At 58.9% G+C, this 18,018-nt stretch overlaps 1 protein-coding gene across 1 annotated transcript in view; it reads right to left on the bottom strand.

Moving 5' to 3' along the window:
* The window catches only part of Tg (thyroglobulin), a 211,779-nt gene that overhangs the window by 11,568 nt on the left and 182,193 nt on the right, over positions 1–18,018 (bottom strand). Inside the window, exons 44-45 of the mRNA XM_076835902.2 lie at positions 6,186–6,367; positions 4,788–4,895 (exon numbers count right to left, since the gene is read on the bottom strand). Coding sequence (XP_076692017.2) covers positions 4,788–4,895; positions 6,186–6,367 — 290 coding nt within the window. The remainder of the gene's footprint in view (positions 1–4,787; positions 4,896–6,185; positions 6,368–18,018) is intronic.

Raw genomic sequence — 18,018 nt, 5'->3', positions numbered from 1 at the left:
TCGGACAGAGAGAGGGAGAGGGAGAGAGAAAGGGAGAGGGAGGGGGGAGAGAGAGAGACAGAGAGAGAGAGAGGGGAGGAGGGAAAGAGAGGGGAATAGAGGGAAGGAGAGGGACGGAGAGAGGCCTTGGAGAAGGGCAAACTGGCCAGCACTCAGCCCTTGCTGCCACCTGCTCACAGATAGCGCCTTCCTGTGCCCATCCCAGGGGCAGCAGAGAAGCCCATGCTGCAATGTGGCGGGAGGGAAGCTTTGCACAGGAGTCACTGGGGACACGTTCTGACCGCGGGGATGGCAGGGGCTCCTAGTCCCCATGGTGTGCCAGGTCCTGTTCTGTTCTCAGAGTGCTGGTCATGATCCCTCTGGGGCAGGTCCTATCATTGTGCCCATTGTTCGGATAAAAAACTGAGTCACCAAGGGCTGTGTGACTTGCTGATAAGGGTCAAGGGCACGTTCCTCACCCAGAGTCCCTGCCTTTCGAGGACACCAGTTTTCTTAACACGTGTGTTAACATCTCAGATGACGCAGTGGCCCTGAGAGTGTCCCCTGTGGCAGAACGTGAGCCACAGGTGCCCTTGAGGCGACCGAGCCCAGTGGCCTGGGATGGTCACTGAAGCTGGGTCTGCAAGACGAGGGAGGGGCCGGGAGGTGCTGAGCCCACCCTGATCTCCACCTCCAGGGTCCTTGTGGGGTCCCTGCTCCAACAAAGACAGTCTCAGGACCTCATCTCCCACCAAGGAGTCTAAAGCCTAGAGTGTGGAGGACCCGTTCCCACCTGCCAGTGAGGTGGCTGGGCCAGCGTCTGTCCTGTGTAGCACCCACCAGTCCCCATCTGTGCCCGGAGGTCAGGGCTCTGAGAAGCAGAGAGCCGAGCCCACTCGTGAGGCAGCTGTGGGGATGGTGCGGGGACCGGGCAGCCCCAACCCTGGAAGGGCAGGAGAGGCCACCCAGCAGCAGAGAAGCCCAGACCAGCCGCGGGAGACAGGCACGGTTTATCCTGTCTAGGACTCTCCTCCCAGAGCCCCAGTCCCCAGCCCAGCCACACCACCCAGGCCCTCGCCCTCGAGCCCCTGCCCCAGCTGTTATCCTAGAGAGGAGCAGGTGTTGTTAGGAACCCTGTCCCTGTCCTCTCCAAAGGACACGTTGGAGCCCTAAGACCCAGAACCTAGAGCGAGGGTCTTTCTCCATAGAGGTAACTGAGTCGGATGAGGTCACTCTGCTGGGCCCTGATCCAGCCACTGATGTCCCTGTGAAAGGGGAAATTTGGACCCAGAGACAGACGCACCCAAAGGAAGACATGGTGAGGATGCGCAGGAAGAAGGCCGCCATCTATGAGGCTGGGGGCCACGGCAGCCAGAGAGGGGCCTGGGAGCACCTGCGGAGCCCTGCGGCACTGTGCCCTGCCTACCTTGGTCTCTGACCTCTGGCCTCCAGCGCCTGCCTGAGACATGCATCTGGGTTGTTCTGGGCCCTGGTTTCTGGGCCCCCATGGCTCTGCCTGGGAACCTGCTCCAGGGGGGCCGGGCACCACCATTCCGGCTGGAACCTGAGGGCTCCCTTTTGTCTTGTTTGATTTCTGCTGTCACGTGCCGATGTGTTCCTTGTTCTTTGCCAAGTTTGGGGCCAGGGCCCCAGAGGTGGAGGCCTCTGAGGAGCCGAGCTGGCTGCAGCAGGGCTTCCCCTCAGCTGTGCCCTGGGCCCTAAGCGTGAGGCAGACACACCCATGGGAATGAAGTGCAGCCGGCCAGTGGGATGTGCCCTGGCCTGGGACTGCTGAGGCTCACTCCAGGAGCCAGTGTCCCCAAGTGAGCGGCCTCCAGATGTGGGTGGCTGCTGCCCGTGGAATACCAGGGCTCCTTCCTCTCAACCCCAGCATGTAGCTGACCTCCCTGTCCCTCCTCTGCGCGCCTCTCCCCAGAGCCGTGGCTGCCATGCAGCTCCCTTCCCATGACTGGAGCGGTTGTTGGGACCTAGGAGTTGGGTCAGGCTGGGGTTATGAGGACTCTCAGCGGGGACCATGTGTGATAGTGGGAAGGGTCCCCAGGCTCAGAGAAGTGACGGCAGCATGCTGCTCTATCCAACCAGCTGTGGTCCTCGGGGACAATGGTGACTCCCCTGGACTTCAGGGCCTCTGCCATGGCTTGAATGCTTGTGTCCCCCCAAGACCAACCCTGCTGAGTTGGGGTTAAGCAGTAGAGCCTTGGGAGGTGACCAGTCCACAGGGAGGAGGTCCTGTAGATGGGAATGGCGTCTTTATAAGAGGCCCCAGGAGCCTGGCTGTCCTTCCAGCATGTGAAGACGTGATGAGAGGCGTTCATGAGGCTGGAGGAGCCCTCGCCAGATGCCACTGCTTCCGCCAGCTCCTGAGCTTGGACTTGCAGCCTGCAGGAACTGGGCAATAAACCCTGTGGCTCCTAAACCGTCCAGCCCAAGGTGTGTCATCATGGCAGCCTAAAGGGCCATAGTTACTGTCCCTCTGTAAAACGCGGACAGTCACATCAACCCTGCCAGCGCACAAGACGCTGGGCATCTTGTGTTGTGCTGTAAAGTCCGAGCCTTCTATTCAGGGAACCATGCAACCATGGTGCCTGGAGAGGCCAGACAGCCTGAGCACTGTGAGGGGCCCCCTGGATGCTGTGGCAAATGACCATACACCTAGGCTGAAAGCCACAGCAAGCATCCTCTCAGAGACCTGGGGCCCGAAGTCCACTATCAGCTTCCTCCGTCAAGGTGGGGGAATGGACCAATGCTTCAGGGAGGGCCCATGCCTTCCCTCCCAGCTCTGGGGGCTGCCTGCACTCTTCGGCTTGCTGCTTCTGTGGCTCGTGGCCTCTCCTCCTCTAGTCCAGTGAGGCTCCCTCTGCCTCTCTCACCAGGTCCTAGTGACTGTGTGCAGGGCCAGCCCACCCAGTGGCCCAGCATGGCTTCCTCACATCAGGGTTTTAACCACACCTGCTGGGACCCTCGTTTCCTGCCCGGCAGCCCCCTTATCCTCAGAGACAAGTTCCAAGACCCAAGAGGATGCCTCAAACCTCAGGCAGGCAGGTGGCACCGAGCCCTGCATATACTATGGTTTTTCCTATACGTATTGATGATAAGGTTTAATTTATGAATTATGCACAGAAAGAGACTGGTAACCACGACTCGGCATAGAGCCATGGTGACAACGTACTGCGTAGGAATCCCAGCAGCGGGTCCTGCCTGCTAAGCGTCTTGCTGTACTGGGCTCACCCTTCTTCTAGAGAAGGTGTGAGACTATGCAATGCCCATGGGACAAGACGGAGGAAGGATGAGGGAGGTGTCAGGACCCAGGCTGGGGCTTCTGCTGACCTGCTGACAGAACATCAGAAGGGTGACATTTTGTCCTGGGTATCACAGAGCCGTGACATGCCAACCGCCTGTGGAACTGAAGCCCAGAAGCTCTGCTGGGAACACGGGGACGGCTGTGGGCTATTGCAGGCTGCAGGGATCAGGCCATTATTCAGCCTACCACGGGGACATGGCTCATTGTCATGTTTATGAGGCTGCCCTCTGTCCTTGCAAAGCAGTACCGGGTACAGACCTGTGAGCTAGAGAATCATTTCCCCGAGATGGTTAGTGCCGACTCTGAGGGGCACATTATCAGCTTCATTCACAAGGAGAGAGAACAGATCAGAGACAGAGGCGCTGGCTGAGATGGCACAGCTGGTGAGTGTGGACTGGTCTGCCCCTCTGGAGCTGGCGCCCCCATCCCAGCTCCTGTTGCCCAGGTGTGATGGCTGCGGTCCCTGACCCCAGGTGGCAGCCTTGCCTCTGCTCTTACTTAGAACCAGGCAGCACGGCTCCTGCATCTTTTGGACACCTGTTCCCAGACAGTGTCCCTGGGGTGCTCCCAGAGGCTGACACGGGGTAGCGCTGCTCAGAGAAGCACAGTGTCAGGAAGCACCCCCCGTGGGAAGTGGCTCATTGGACCTGGCATGATGTGGAGGCCACTGTCCTCCTGCCAGGAAGGGTCCCGTGATTTTTCCATGTGGGCAAGAGGCTATGGGCTGAAGGCACTCGGGTAGAACAGGTGTCACAGTGCTCCCGCAGAGCCAGGGACCTCCATGTCCCCAGGCCCTCCTCGCCATGCTCCCTCACTCTGTGGTCATGGCCAACTCCATGCCTGGCCACGCCGAGCCTGCGCGTCCTTGGCTCAGCTTCTGGAGGTGCGAGGAGCAAGCCTCCCCCTTGCTCAATGTCCCCTGCTTCTGGGAAGCTCCCCACTGTCTCTCCTGGGCCTCGGGCCCCTTTCTCCTGGACCTCTCATTTCTCTCCCTATTTTGATGACTGTTTTTTGCACCTGGGACATCCATCGTGAGGTCTTGGACTATTCTGGGAAAATGATACATAAACTGGGGGGAAAGAAACCTTTCCTTTGGTTGGAATAAAGCCCCTGTGTGCTCTGGAGGTCATTTCCTTCAGCTAAGTGCTCAGTTCCTAGAGGAATGAGGTGGACGTATGGCAGTAGTGTCCACACAAAGCTCCTCCCCAGGCTGGGTCTCCCCAGGCTGGGTCACCAGTGAACAGCTAGTGCCACAGTTCCAAAGCGCGTCCCCTTCACAAAGCTTTCTCTTAGTGCAGTGACTATGACTGCCATCCCATGTTTAATACAAAACAACAACAACAACAAAACAAACAAACAAGAACAGAGGCTTAGAGAGGTTTCTGGAACGCTGCACACCACCCCACCGAGCCAAGACCTGGGCCTCCGTCCTGCCCTCCTTCCCAGCCTCCCTGCAGATCACTGCCTGCACCCCGGGCCCCCTTACCTGCCACGGCCGTAGCTTTCAGGGGCGTGGTACATGAAGACGTTCCCTCGAGCCCGCCTTGCCCAGAGCCTGGCCATGTCGATCGTGGGGCAGAGGATGAAGTAGTCTCTGGCGCAAGGACAGAGAAGGGAGTCTGCTGACACAGAGCTCCATGGACGGCGGGGCCAGGCCAGACCTTCTCCCAGGCCAGGACCGGGACGCCTCATCCCCCAAGCTCCCTGCCAGCCCTGCAGACCACCCCCCTCTCCAGCTCCCAGGACTCTCTGGTGGCTTGGCTGCCACACTGGTGGGAGAGCCAGGGATCGGACATCACCTGCTGTGCATCCCCAGGCCAAGAAGCCCCCAGGATAAAGCTCCTGGACACCAGTCTCACTTCAAGATCTGGAAGCCGAACCTCCAGTAGTGAGGGCACGGTCAGTACACCGCAGAGCAGGCCACAGAGTAGCCGTGCGTTTTAGAAGAATGGAAGAAGATGGAGGTCTCCAAGACATGTCATATGATGCCAGCAGCCTGGAGGCAGCAGGACTGTGAGAGGCCACTGCCTGAGTGTGGCTGGGGCAGAAGGCAGGCCTCAGCAGAGGTCAGACAGCAGCCGTCTCCTCCCGAAGCTGCCTGGGCCACACTGCCTTCCTGGGCCTCAGCCCTCACCCCAGGACACACGCTTCCTTAAAGCCAGATATAGGACTTGGAAGCAAGAACTTGGGTTTTCTGAGCTCTGGCCCTGACTCCTCCTACCACTCAGGCTGGGGAAGTCCTGACTCGAGCAGAGTCTCTTGGGGAAGGGACTGGACATCTGCGGGCTCTTATGGTCCAGCCTAGGGTTGAGCCCCCAGACTAGCTGTTGGCTCTGGATTTAAAGCAGAGCTCCCGACTAGAGGACAAGCAGCCTCTCCGCTCCCAAGATCCAAGTGGTGGTAGAAAGTTCTATTCTGAGCTAGTGACCCTCCAGGGGATCCCAGCCCCCTGGGTGGAGGCCGAGTGTGGCAGGGGAGTCTCATGCCCCCCAGCTGACGCTTCCCAGCAGAGTCGGGGTCTGAGGGCACCAGGGTAAGGGCCTGGCCGGGCATGCGAGGCTGGCATGGAGTGGGTTCTCTGAAGCGTGGACCTTGGGCGTCCCACAGAGCTCCTGGGACAGGCCTGGCCACTCTTTGCTCTCCAAGGGCTCAGAGTGGCCCAGGAAGAGCTGGGTTTCTCCTTACTGCACTGGTCAGTGTCCCCTGGCAGCGGGCCCTCCCTCCCCAGCACTGCCCTCCCTTGGGGCTGCTTGCCCCATGCCAGAGACTGGATGGAGGGACAGGGAACCAGGAGGCCCCATGCCCCCTGTTCCCTCCACCTCAGAGCAGCCGCTGGGGCCACCCAGCCTGGGCATCCAGGTGGTGCCTCCTGGGCCTGGCCTACCGGGTGGCGTTCTCCAGTGCCCGGGAGAAGGAGGCGTAGTCGTCGGCAGAGTGCTCCAGGGAGTAGTACCAGGTGGCAGCAGCCAGCACGCGGGCGTCCGCGTCCTCACCGCCCAGGGAGTTCTGCAGCGCCTGGTAGAAGGCTGTTTTGCTGTTGGCCCGGCCTTGGCTTTCCTCAAATTGCTTAAGATAAACAAATTAATAAAAGGCATGAGATTCCCCAGTTATACTCTGAAGGGCCCAAGTCACAGCCCCTCCAGCTTTGTTCTAGAATTTTCCCTCTGGGAAGCCATGAGACAGGGTGTGGAGCCAGACACTGGGGTCTGTGTCCCAGCTCTGCCTCCTCTTCCTGGGGCCTTAAATGAGGGGCTGCACCTCCCCGTGCTCCCTTTCCTCATCTGAAAATGACCACTCTGTGGTCCTTCAGAGTTACCTGAAGGACCACAGACACCAATCCACCCGCAGCAGGTCACCCGTGTGTCCCTGGCTGAACTGGGCTGCCCTCAGCCAGCGGGTGCCTCACGGGGTCTGCTGCGGGGGCTGAGCTCAGTTCTCGGCGTCTGGGTCTCTGGGGCAGTGAACACGCTCATTCCTGCCAGCAGCACCCTCCTCCTCGGGCCCACTGCTGCCCGGCTCGGGGAGTAGCCACAGGCGTGTGGGCCATGCCCCTGTCCCCAGGGCGCACCTTCTGGTGCACAGAGGTGGCATGGCGAGGAATGCATCTCCATCGGGGAGCGAGCTCTGAAGGAACAGGGCAGGTCCTGAGGCCCACGGAAGCCTGCAGCCTGGGGCTGCTTTACACAGGACGGCCAGGACAGCGGGCCAGCCAGGGGCACCCTTCCAGGTGGGAGCATCCGTCCCTCTGCCCCCGCCCTCCCTGACCTGGCTCTGCTGCTCTGTGCTGCGTGAGCCCGAGGCAGAGCATTTCCTTGCTCCTGGACTCAGGGTCCGGCAGACAATGGTCAGTGGAACGTGGGTGAGGTCCTGGGTGTGAGGCCCAGGCCCCTGCACCCTGGCACAGGCCCACCCGTGTTTACGTCTCTCTGGATCTTGTGTCCTGCTCATCACACAGACGCGAGGTCAGAATGGAGGAGCCTGTGTCAGCCGCTCCCTTGGGTCGGGGCCATTCTCCCTGGGGGCAGGCTGACTGTGAGCCTGGCTGAGCCGGCAGCGCCTGGACCCAGCCGCGGAAAACTGATCAAAAGCACAGCTGTTGGCACTGCTCGCCGGCCTCGGAGGAGAGCAGGGAGCCAAGGAGGGAGCCGCGTGGCAAGAGGGCTTCACTTAATTCTCTCTGTAACGGTTCATTTCTTGGAAAGAAGTCCCAGGCGAACATGAAAGCACTTTCATGTGTGTTAAGGCTGAAGTGTGAGCCCTGGAGCCTTCGCCATTTCAACAGCTTCCAGCTGCTACTGGCCACGGTCAAAGGCCAAGGTCCTGCGAGAGGCTTCGCACAGGAACCCACAAGTGCACACGCACATGCTCGCTCACAGACCCACAATGACACTCCTGCCCGACTCGCCCCTTACCCTCACGGTGGGTGGAGCCTCTGAGAGCGTGGCTCTGGTCCTGTCCAGTCTGGGCAGTTCTCAATGCCCACCTGTCACCTATCACGCATGCGGACGGTGTCGGGGACGGCTTTATACCATCCTCTTTTTTCTGACAGTTTGGAATATTTCATAACAAAAATGAGGTTGGTGAGCGCCTGCACACCTACTGTCCTCACCGCCTGCGCCAACATCCCACACGGGCTTCACTGAACTAGCAAGAGGACTCGGCCCCAGGCCGCCCGGTGTCCACACCCTTGTCCAGGCTGAGAGCACCCGCAGACCCTGCAGGGTGGCAGCCCAGGCAGCGCTGCTGGGTGCACCCCAGCCCCAACCCCCAATTTCATCACCTGGAACCCAAGACACTGGGGCCTCCCCACCCCGGGCCGGAAATCTACCCTGGGTCAGAGCAGAGAGAGAGGACTGAGTGTGAAATTAACATTAGGGGTCAAAGGCCAGCTGCCAGATACCTGGGACCCTGGGAGAGAGTTTACCTCTTCTCTTTAAAACGGGTAGAATGCTACTGAGCCAGCCTTGGGTTTTTGTTTTGTTTTGTTTTTTAAGGATTTAGTCACCTGCAAAGTGTCTGCCAGAACTCATATGACTGTTTGCTCATGGGGTGGGCTAGGAGGATCCAGGAGGTCTCAGAGCCTGGCCTGGAGCCAGCAACCCAGGTTTGAATTCGTCTTTTATATTTCCCAGCTGTGTGACTTCGGGCAGCCACTTAACCTCTCTGATGCTCAGGTTCCTCACAGGCATACTGGAGTTAATTAAAATCTACTTTACAGGGTTGTCCTGAGAATTAGAAATGACAGGTTGAAGCACCCAGCTCAAAGCCTGGCCTATAACACTTAATAAAAGATCTCTCTTTATTAATCCCGGGCTTCAGTGACTTCAATTAGAAACCGAAGGATGAACACAAGCCCCAAACCACTTCATTAAATGAGGCGCCTGTCCTCATGGAAGAAACGCCTTCCTTTTCCTTTTCCCCTCTCCATTCCTTCTTGCAAGTGACTGGAGTTTGGAAAGGCTGCAGGAAGCCACCAGGGCCTGGGTTTGCAGGGACCCTGCGGTGCCCGGGCCCAGCTACGAGCCAGAGCAGAGGCCAGGTGAGAGTGGAGGTGGCTGGGCAGGCACGGGGCAGAGCCTGGGCCCTCACTGTCTGTGGGTGCTCTCTAGTGAGGAAGTCACAGGGCCACTCAGACCCAGGGCCACCTCAGTCCCAGGGCGTCTGACACCAGGACTGGAGCAGGAGTGGAGGCAGGAGGATCCCTCCGGAGCCTGAGGACCCAAGGACAATAGCTCTCAGCTGGGTCCCCAGCTGCTGACTGGCCCTGGGGAGGCACAGGTCACCTCCAGTTCCCGACACGAGGTGTCCAGGTGAGGCCGGGCACCAGCCCCCCGAGCCCGTTCTGCTGCACCGCAGTAGCCCGCACACTCCGGAGGAGGCTTCCTGCTCTGGCCCCAGAGCCCCACATGCAGCCAGAAGGGGACAGGGGAACAGTGAGGCTTCTGGCCAACACCCCTACCTGGCCGGCTGCAGTGGCCGTGGGTCAGACAGCATCCTGCCTCTGCTCTGCCCTTGGATGGAGACCCTGCATGGTGGAATGTCACTGATGGGCCACACTCTGAAGCAACCTAAGGACAGCCAAGGACTAGAAGTGCCATACTGAGGGGCACATCTGACCTTGTGCTAGACCCTGACCATCCCATGACCATCCTGGAAAGGTGGATGGGGAGATTGGCTCAGAGAGGGTAAGTGCTATATTCACTGCCACACAGCTAAGTGAGACATGAAGATGAGGCCATAACCCAGCTCTGCCTTGCCTTTGCCCTTGACCCCAACAAGCTGCTGCTGGGCCTGAGAATCTGCGGCTAAGATGGCCACATGATCCAAAGTACTGCAGGCAGTGCGAGTAGTGCCAATCTCCCCAGACACCAAACAGGCCTCTCACTCTGAGCCTTTGAATGTGTGGTTCCTTCTGCCTAAACACCCTTCCCTGGCTCAGCCTGGTATCAGCTACGGACTGGACCCATCATGTGTAGGTTCAGTGTGTACCTGTGTTTCAGGGACCTGGAAATCCTGATCAGATGACATTCTCATTCAGCAGATGGCGGGGGTGCTGATAAAGTTCATTTAAGCTCCCCGGCAATGCTGTGCGGCTCTCTGGGAATGCTACCCAATGGCAAGTGCAAGGACATGCAGGGGTTGCTCTGGGGCCACCTTCTCCTGGAAGCAGGACATCCTGGTGGACAGGGCAGGCCCTGGGTCCAGATGCATTCCACCCTTTTAGTTCTGGGCCTTGAGAGCATCACTTACCCACGCTGTAACTCAGTTTCTTGATCCTACAGGTAGATGATGGGAATCCCCACTGCATGAATCACCCCCAGAGTCTAATGAATCGTGCCCATAAAGCCTCAGTATGCTACCGGCACCTGGCCGATGCGTGGGATCCCCAGGCGAGGGGGGCCTCTGTGGGCTCTGGGACCCCTGCTAAATTCCCAGGCGCTGCTCTTGACAGCCCATTTGCCTCTGGAACGTCCACAGGCAGGGCAGGGACTGAATCAGCAGCCCCCGAGTTCAGCGTGGGCCAGGCACTCCTCAGACAGGACCAGGAGGACGCCCAGCAGGACCGCCGTCCCTGTGGAGCCATCGCAGGCCGGGGCGGAGGAGCTGGGACGTCAAGCCTCTGGAGTCGAGATCCCTGGGTTGGCTGCCGACACTGTCAAGTGCTAGCTCTGTGACCTTGGGCAAGTCTCTGATCTCTCTGGTCCTTTGTTTCCTCCTCTGTAAAAGGGGCACAATAGAGTTCCCTCTTCATAAAGTGCTCACGATGCCGAGTGGCGCGGTCCCAGCGGTCCCTGGAGCGCTGAGCCCCCTGGCTGCTGTCACTGTTGCTATGGCAGCTTCTACCTGGTGTCCAGCCCAGGTGGGAAAGGAAACCCGGGTCTAAAGGGCTGGTCCTGGTGGCGGTGGGCCGCTGTGGGCTGTGGGCGCCACTAGGCAGTGATGGCCCCACCCCGCCCCTGAAGCAGGGCAGGGCAGAGCTTCCTTCGTGGGAGCCGCAGAAGTGGCCCTAGGGGTCACTAAAGAGGCACCTCTTACAGAAATGGTGGAAACAGCTAAGCAGCCAGGCGGCTGGGAGGCTTCTCACTCCCAGGAGACTGAGATCAGAGTCCTCTGAAGGGGTTGGGGCCGCTCCCCGGGAGGGCCTCCCTAGTCAGTCTTCTGGAAACCGAGCACGTGCACCAAGCCCCTGGGGGCACCGGGATGTGAAGGGGCGTCTTTCAGCAAGACCCTCAGGCACTTCGCTCCACTCTTGGCGCGGCCCCGGGGCAGACAGACTCGGTGTTAGTTTAATCAGGAGCCAGCAGGAGGGCACTGCGGCTGGCCCCACCACCAGGCACTGCCCGAGCTGGAATTAAGGCAGGATCTGCTGCAGACAGCGGCCCTGTTACGGGCCACAGAGTTCAGGGGCTATCAAGGACGGGCAGGTCCCCGCGTGTGGTTTGAGGGACAGCATGTCCTGTGGGAGGGTGGGGCCTCCGGGAAGCCCTGGAGACCGCAGGGCGGGGAATGTCCTCAGTGGCGGGGAAAGCGGCCTTCGAGAAACCCATACCAAGTGCTGCCTGAGACATGAGGGGAGTCCTGGGTGGCAGGCCTGACCTTCAACCCTGTCCTCCTGGCCAGCATCCACGCAATGCCCGCTGCAGCCCCAGCTCTGGGGACACGGTGACGAGCTGACGCTGCTCTGCTCCTCTCAGGGCAGCTCGTCCTGTGGGGCGGGCAGTACCCAGTGCCCACGCATCCACACTGCGACTGCTGGGGTGGGACGCTCTGGGAGCAGGGAGGCTGCAGAGTGGGTGGAGGTGAAGCTGGAGGGTGGGGGTCTCCATTGTGTATCAGATCACCCAGGTGGGCAGCATGGAGGACAGCTGAGCCAAGACCAGAGGAGCAGGGTGAGGAAGAGCAGGAGGCCAAACAGGGTCAGCAAGGAAGCAAGGGCGGGAAGCAGGAGGCCAGGCCAGAGGCTGGGAGCTGGCCGCTGGGGGCCTCGCCCTGCTGTTTGCTTCCAGAGGGGCCCGGGTGCTTGTCCACCGTGGTTTGCAGACAAGAGCTAGCAGACAGTGAGGCGCACGGAGCAGACCAGCCCCCGGAAGTGAGCCCCCAGCTTCCGGGTCCCAGTAAGGACCAAGAGGCCATTGCCCCCCGGCTCTGGCTCCGCCACACCACCCCAGGAAGGCAGGAAACCTGTGTCCTCCCCGAGCCCCAGCCTGCGTCCTCTCCTGCTCATAGAAATGGGAAAGGTCCATCCGTGGCCCTTTCTCTTCTTGGACCAAAGGCCCCTTCTTCCCTCTGAGTCTGCCCTGCCTGTCGGGCCTACACTGCGCAGCTCTGCGTGACCCCCACCCACCTAGAACCAAGAGCCCCTGCAGGTCCCGGCAGGGGGTCTCCGCCTACTGCCCCTGGCCTCCTGGCTAGGTGCACACTCAGTAGGCAGCCCACGTGGTGGCTCCATACACTCCTCCCCACGGCCACGTGGCTCCCCTGCCCTTCCCTGCCCCCACCAAGGCCATCTGGTGTCCCTGTGTGGTCCCCAGGTGACTGTCTCACAGCACATGGCCCACTCGCCTGGGCAGTCGGCCCCCAGCTCCTCACTCCACAATGGAACTGGCTCAGGCCCTTTCTGGCACCTTTGCTGCTATCTCTGGCCACTTTTGAGTGTTGACACCTCAGTGGCCACTCCTGCCCCTTTCCTCCCCCTTTGTCCACAGGTGTTTGTGGGGTGGGGTCATTTCCTCCCTTTGCCTCAACCACACCCTGTTCACAGGGATTCCTAAGTCGCCCTCCAGCCCCAGGCTCAGACCTTCTCCTGCCTCTGGAAATGGCTCAGGCCCGGCCAGGCACAGTCCTGCTCCCATCTCCACATGTTCTCCACCCCCACCCCCTTCTCCCGTTCCTCCGTCTTCCCCTCTTCCCCGTCCTGGTGGTTCTCCTGAGTCTCCCCACCCCTCCGGCCCCACCTTGACACAGACTCCAGGATGCTGCTGCGGGGGTGGGGGTGGGGTGCTTTGCACACAAAGGCCCTTGACCAGTTTGCACACTGGCTACTTTAGAAGTTTCTAGAAAGATAGCAGCACCTCAGGTTTGAGAAGGAGGAGACCCAGAGCAGAATCACCAGAGGAAAAAGAGCCAGAGTCCACCTGAGTGTTGCAGGACTGTTTTGGCTGAATGAATGCACACCTGCTTGCCCTGGGACTTCTCTAGAGCTCCCTGGGAGGTGGACACAAGAACCCATTTGTCCATCTGCTGGACATGAACTGAAGTCTGACCTACTATTGGCCAAGGACTGAGGAATCCACCTGCAGGTGACGCAGTCCTTGCCCTGGGGCAGAGCTGGCAAGATGGAGCAGCAGCCCTGAAGGAGCACAGCTCTCAGGCAACGCTCTGTGCTGCAGGGTGGCCCTGCCCAGGAAGGAGGGGGGCTTTGGGAAGCAGAGGGACACTCCCTTGTTCCCCTGCTTCCCCTCACTTGGCTGAACTGGCCCCACTGCCCTCTCCCATGGCCCATGTTCCCTCAGACCCTGGGCTCAGACCTCAGCCCTCTTCCTATGGCTCAGCTTCCAGGGGCACTCGCTACTGGACCTTGGCCTCCCCTTGGAATCCCCTCCTTTCCTTGGCTTTTGGGACATTGATTTTTCCTGGTGTTCTTCTAAATCTCTATCTACAGCACTGACCCCCCCTGAACCCCAGCTCATATGCCCACCTGCCACCAAGTTGTGCTTCAGCTGGATCCTTTCTAACTGTACCCGCTTCCACGGCTCTGTCCAAGTGACCAGCTCGCTCCCTGGGCTTCTGCCACAGCAGTGTCTGGGCCCCACGTTCTTCCATCTTAATTTCTTATTCAGCTACCAGAAAAATCTTTTTACTTATTTTATTTTTGGAACCTGGGCTTGAACCCAGGGTGCTTAACAACTGAGCCACATCCACCTGTTTTTATATTTCATTTTGAAACAGGTCTCACTGGGTCGCTTAGGGCCTTGGCAAATTGCCGAGGCTGACTTTGAACTCACAATCCTCCTGCCTCAGCCTCCTCAGTTGCTGGGATTATAGGCTAGTGCCTCCACGCCCTGCAGAATGCTCTTTTTATAAAGGGTAAATTAGTACAATCACGTCCTAGCTTAAGAACAGTCCGTAACAGGAGAATAAAATCACCTTTCTGATGGCCACAGATCTCACCTGTGGGTCCCCTCCAGGGCCCCCCACACCTCCTCCACACTCTCCGTATCCTCCTGCATTTCCCTGCACAGGGCCTTCCTGTAGTCTCCAGGCAGCCTGGGCTGTCCCCCCTCAGGACCTTTGCACCTGCGATGTCCCTAGATCTCCCTTGGCTCCTCCTCAGCATGCAGGTCTCAACCCAGAGTCACCTCCTCCTGAAGCTTCCCTGTGCTGCCCCCTACACCGTCACTTCCATCACAACCGCCCTGGGTCAGCTTCCTCAGAGCGCTCTGCACTCTGATTCTTACTGCATTTGTTATAAATCATTGTCTGTGGTCCCCAGTGACGAGAACGACTCCGCAAGTCGGGGCTTTCTCAGATTCGCTACCCCACTCGCCCCAGAGCCTAGAAGACGGTTCACCACACAGGAGAAAGTCCCAGTGGGTGGGCAGAAGGGACTTCTGATCCACGCACGACTTCTGATTCCTCCGCATATTAGCATGCTGAGGGAGAAGGCCCACTTCTCCTCCGGGCAGCAGGCCAGCGCAGAGTGGTACCACACTTGGAAGGACCCACAAAAGTATTTCCTGTTCGTTTATTTTAAAATCAGAAGAAAAAAATCATGAAAACATTATAATGATCTCAGCTTGGTTTGCCTTCATCTTTCTACCAATGCAACAGTAAAATACAATGTTTAATCATTGGGAGGGTGTCAGGTCCACCCTTCTCCAGCCTCCCATTTCTCTGAATGTACAATCCCAGCGTCACAGGGAGAATTGGATGACATGTGAGCATCGGGCTGTGTCCGCCTGGGTCACAGCATGGGAGGATGGATTCACAGTGTGCTGGGGAGCCAGAGCAGGGAGACCTCAAGGTCCCCAGGTCGTGGGAGCTGTCTCCTTTGTTAGATGTGCTTGTCCTCTCACAATGTTACAGGAGGCTGGCAGCGGGCTCACACGCCACTCAAAGGCCAAGGAACCGCAGCTCAGCAACGTGCCTAGGTGAGATGACTAAAGCCAGGACTTGACCAGCTTTCCTGATTCTGCACCCCTGCTCTGCCCTGGGCCCGGAGCTGACACCCCCTGCCCCAAGTGCCCAGGCTGAGTGGCACAGCACCTCTTTTCAGGAACTCTCCTGCACAAGCTGGGACTCCTGCGAGCACTTCTTACTGTCATCTGTCACCGAGGACTCAATCTCCCTGTGCGGGAGCCGGTGCCAGCCCTTCTGCTGCCAGGTGCTGCTTTCCAACTCTCAGGCGCTCCCCGCCCCCCGCCCGCCACAGGGCCCGACTCCACCTGCTCCTGAATGAGGATGACGCCTGGCCCAGCTCAGGGCACGGCAGTGGCGCTCTGTTTCTGATTTTTCTTGCCTTCCTTGGAGATGCTGGTGCTTGGAGGGGAAGCAGAATGCAGCATCTTGGAACAAATCTGCTTCTGATCATGCAAATGAATGCCCGGTTAATGTAGGCAGACTGTCAATTCACCAGTAAGCCAGGAAAAGGGGGGAACGTCCCCTCCACGAGACTGATGGAGACTCTCAATAGAAAGCTGCTACTCCAGGAGACAGGAGCATTGTCGGTGGTGGAGCCTTTCTAGGATCTGAGCAGCGCTGAAGCTCCCAGGTACGTGGGAAACTTGCCGGGCGTCATCGGCACTCTTTGGGAGTCTAGAGCTGGCCTGGGGGGCAGGGGTGAGGGTCTTCTCACAGACTAGATGAGCCCCTATTCTCCCAGCCCTGTGACACTTGCCAATGTGATGGCTGGGTCCAATGGGCTCCTTCCCTTCCTGGGACTTCACGGGAAGTTGGGCTTTGGGGACTGAGCTCCGGCTGGCATTTATATGGGGTTGGCACAAGGAGACAGCCTGTGTGTGTGTGTGTGTGTGTGTGTGTACGCGCACGCGCGCGTGGGTCTGCGGTGATTTGGGAAACCAGTCTCAGGTGAGGCCAGGTGATTTGGTGATGATATTCGTGCTTTCTGTGGATGATTCTTTACAGCAGGGTCACAAATCCTTCTATTAAAATTAAAGAATTTACATGAAAAAAACTAGCATTTAATGAGGTCAAGCTAGTTTGCAGACATTGGAGCACATTTGAATCCTCTGAACATGTTTATGAGGATATTATTAACTAATAGCCTCCTAATTTGCAGATAGGGAAACTGAGGCTCAGGCCCTGAGTACATGAATGCCCTGCATTACAACCAAGGAAGCCAGGACTCTCTCAATGTTGTGTGGACAGTTGGTCAAGGGAATAGGGTCCTGGTCAATTCCTCGGTCACCCCTGCTGGCTGTGTCACTGTGGGGCCAGGGACCCCTGTCCCCTATCTCCTGAGGTTCAGGGAGAGGTTACCCCTCTCTGTACAGAGTGTGTGTCAATCTGCTTCTTGGTCTATTTCCTAACCTGACTGGGACCTCCTTGGAGCAGGAATTCAATAGATATTTATGTCCAAACACCTGGCCCAGCGTCTGGTACCCAGTAGGTGACCCACGACTGCTACCTAGCTCAGCAGACTCGTGTTGGTGCTAGTCAGGTGTGCCGAGCCCTGCTCAGGAGATATGGTGATTTAGTGCAATCAGGGCTGGTAAGCAGACCCTACAGGAAAATCTGTATTTTGTTGCCTGGGGACATTCCAGAAGAGGGGGTGGCAAACACCAAGCCCCAAGATGGGAGTGTTCTCAGCCCACTCAGCGAAGAGGCTGACTGCTACGGCCAACCCAGGGAGCAGAGCCAGGATGGGAGGTGCAGGAAGGGAGGCCAGGGAGCTACTAGGGCCACATCAGAAAGGACTCTGGAAGTCACCCTAGGGGTGGGGCTCTGACTCCACAGTGAGATGAGGCTGTGAGAGGACTGTGAGCAGAAGAGCTGTCACCTGTCCGAGTCCTGCGGGAGGCCGCTCATGGCCTGGAAGGGCAGACAGAGGCAGGGCGGGAACACAGGGGGGTTCTGCCCCAATCCTGGAGAGAGATGGCAGATAGAGTGATGGCAGAGAGGCGGGGGACGGCGGGGCTGGGTATGTCTTGAAGACAGAGCCACCTGGATGTGCTGTGGCATGCTGGCTGCTGTGTACTGAGATGGCAAAGAATAAGAGAGAGTATGCTGGTTGGGGGTTGGGGACAGAGCCATCCATTGGGATTTAGGGTGAGTGGCTATGGGACATCTAAGTGAAGAACCAACCAGACTGCTGGCTCAACATGCCTGGGGTTCCAGGGCAAGCCAGGCTCAGGGACAGAGTGCTGGAGATGCACTGGGGAGGTGCCCGCGGAACGGCAGGGAGGTGGCGACCTTGCTATTGTCCTCCTCCACACCCCGCACACCGTTCAGTGCCAGGTGTGCTCTGGGCAGGCCGCAGGACCACAGGACCACTCCTGGCTGTGCCGACCGCGCTCGAGGAGGACGATGGCACTCAGGTGGGAGAGGAGCGGGAGGCAGGAGTGGGCAGCCGAGAGAGGCATTCTGGGCAGCAGCTGTGGACGGGGCCATCACACCGCAGACAGGTCTCTCCACTCGGTAGCCCTCCACGAGTGCATGCCCTCCAGCCAGGCCTGGCGTGGGCAGTGGGCCTCCTGTTGGGCACCGTTTTCCTTTGCAAGTGGAAGGAGAGAGCTCTGCCCTGAGGCCCCTGGGGAACGCACAGAGGAATGGAAACACCACGCTGAACGGGACCCCGTGCCCTGGAGTCCCGCTGCTCCCCGGTGTGGGTTTGGAATTCAGGACAGAGTGGGGAAAGTCCCAAAGACACTACTGGGACAGTGGCTGGACCTGACGAGCCCAGGGCAGCCATGTGCCCAGTCGACCCTCTTACAGCTGATGGCATGCTGGAGAAAGGTAGCCTGGCCACACCGAGGCCCACCGCAGCCCGGGACCTCCAGACAAGAGGTGCCCCTCCCTGGTGGTCAGCACGTCCACTGCCACTGGGGCACCCTTCCACCCACCTGTGCCCTGCCTAGATCTCTCAAGGCTCCTGGGACTGTGAAGTAGTTCTTTCCCTCATTTGGAAATTGGGGCTGGCCAGAACAAGCTTTAGCACACGGTCCAGAGACGCAGACTGTGGGAGGAAGAACACACAG

This window comes from Callospermophilus lateralis, chromosome 16, assembly GCF_048772815.1.
Source record: "Callospermophilus lateralis isolate mCalLat2 chromosome 16, mCalLat2.hap1, whole genome shotgun sequence".
Taxonomy (NCBI): domain Eukaryota; kingdom Metazoa; phylum Chordata; class Mammalia; order Rodentia; family Sciuridae; genus Callospermophilus; species Callospermophilus lateralis.
Note: the sequence above shows the minus strand (reverse complement) of the source record. Positions and strands in the feature narration are given on the sequence as shown.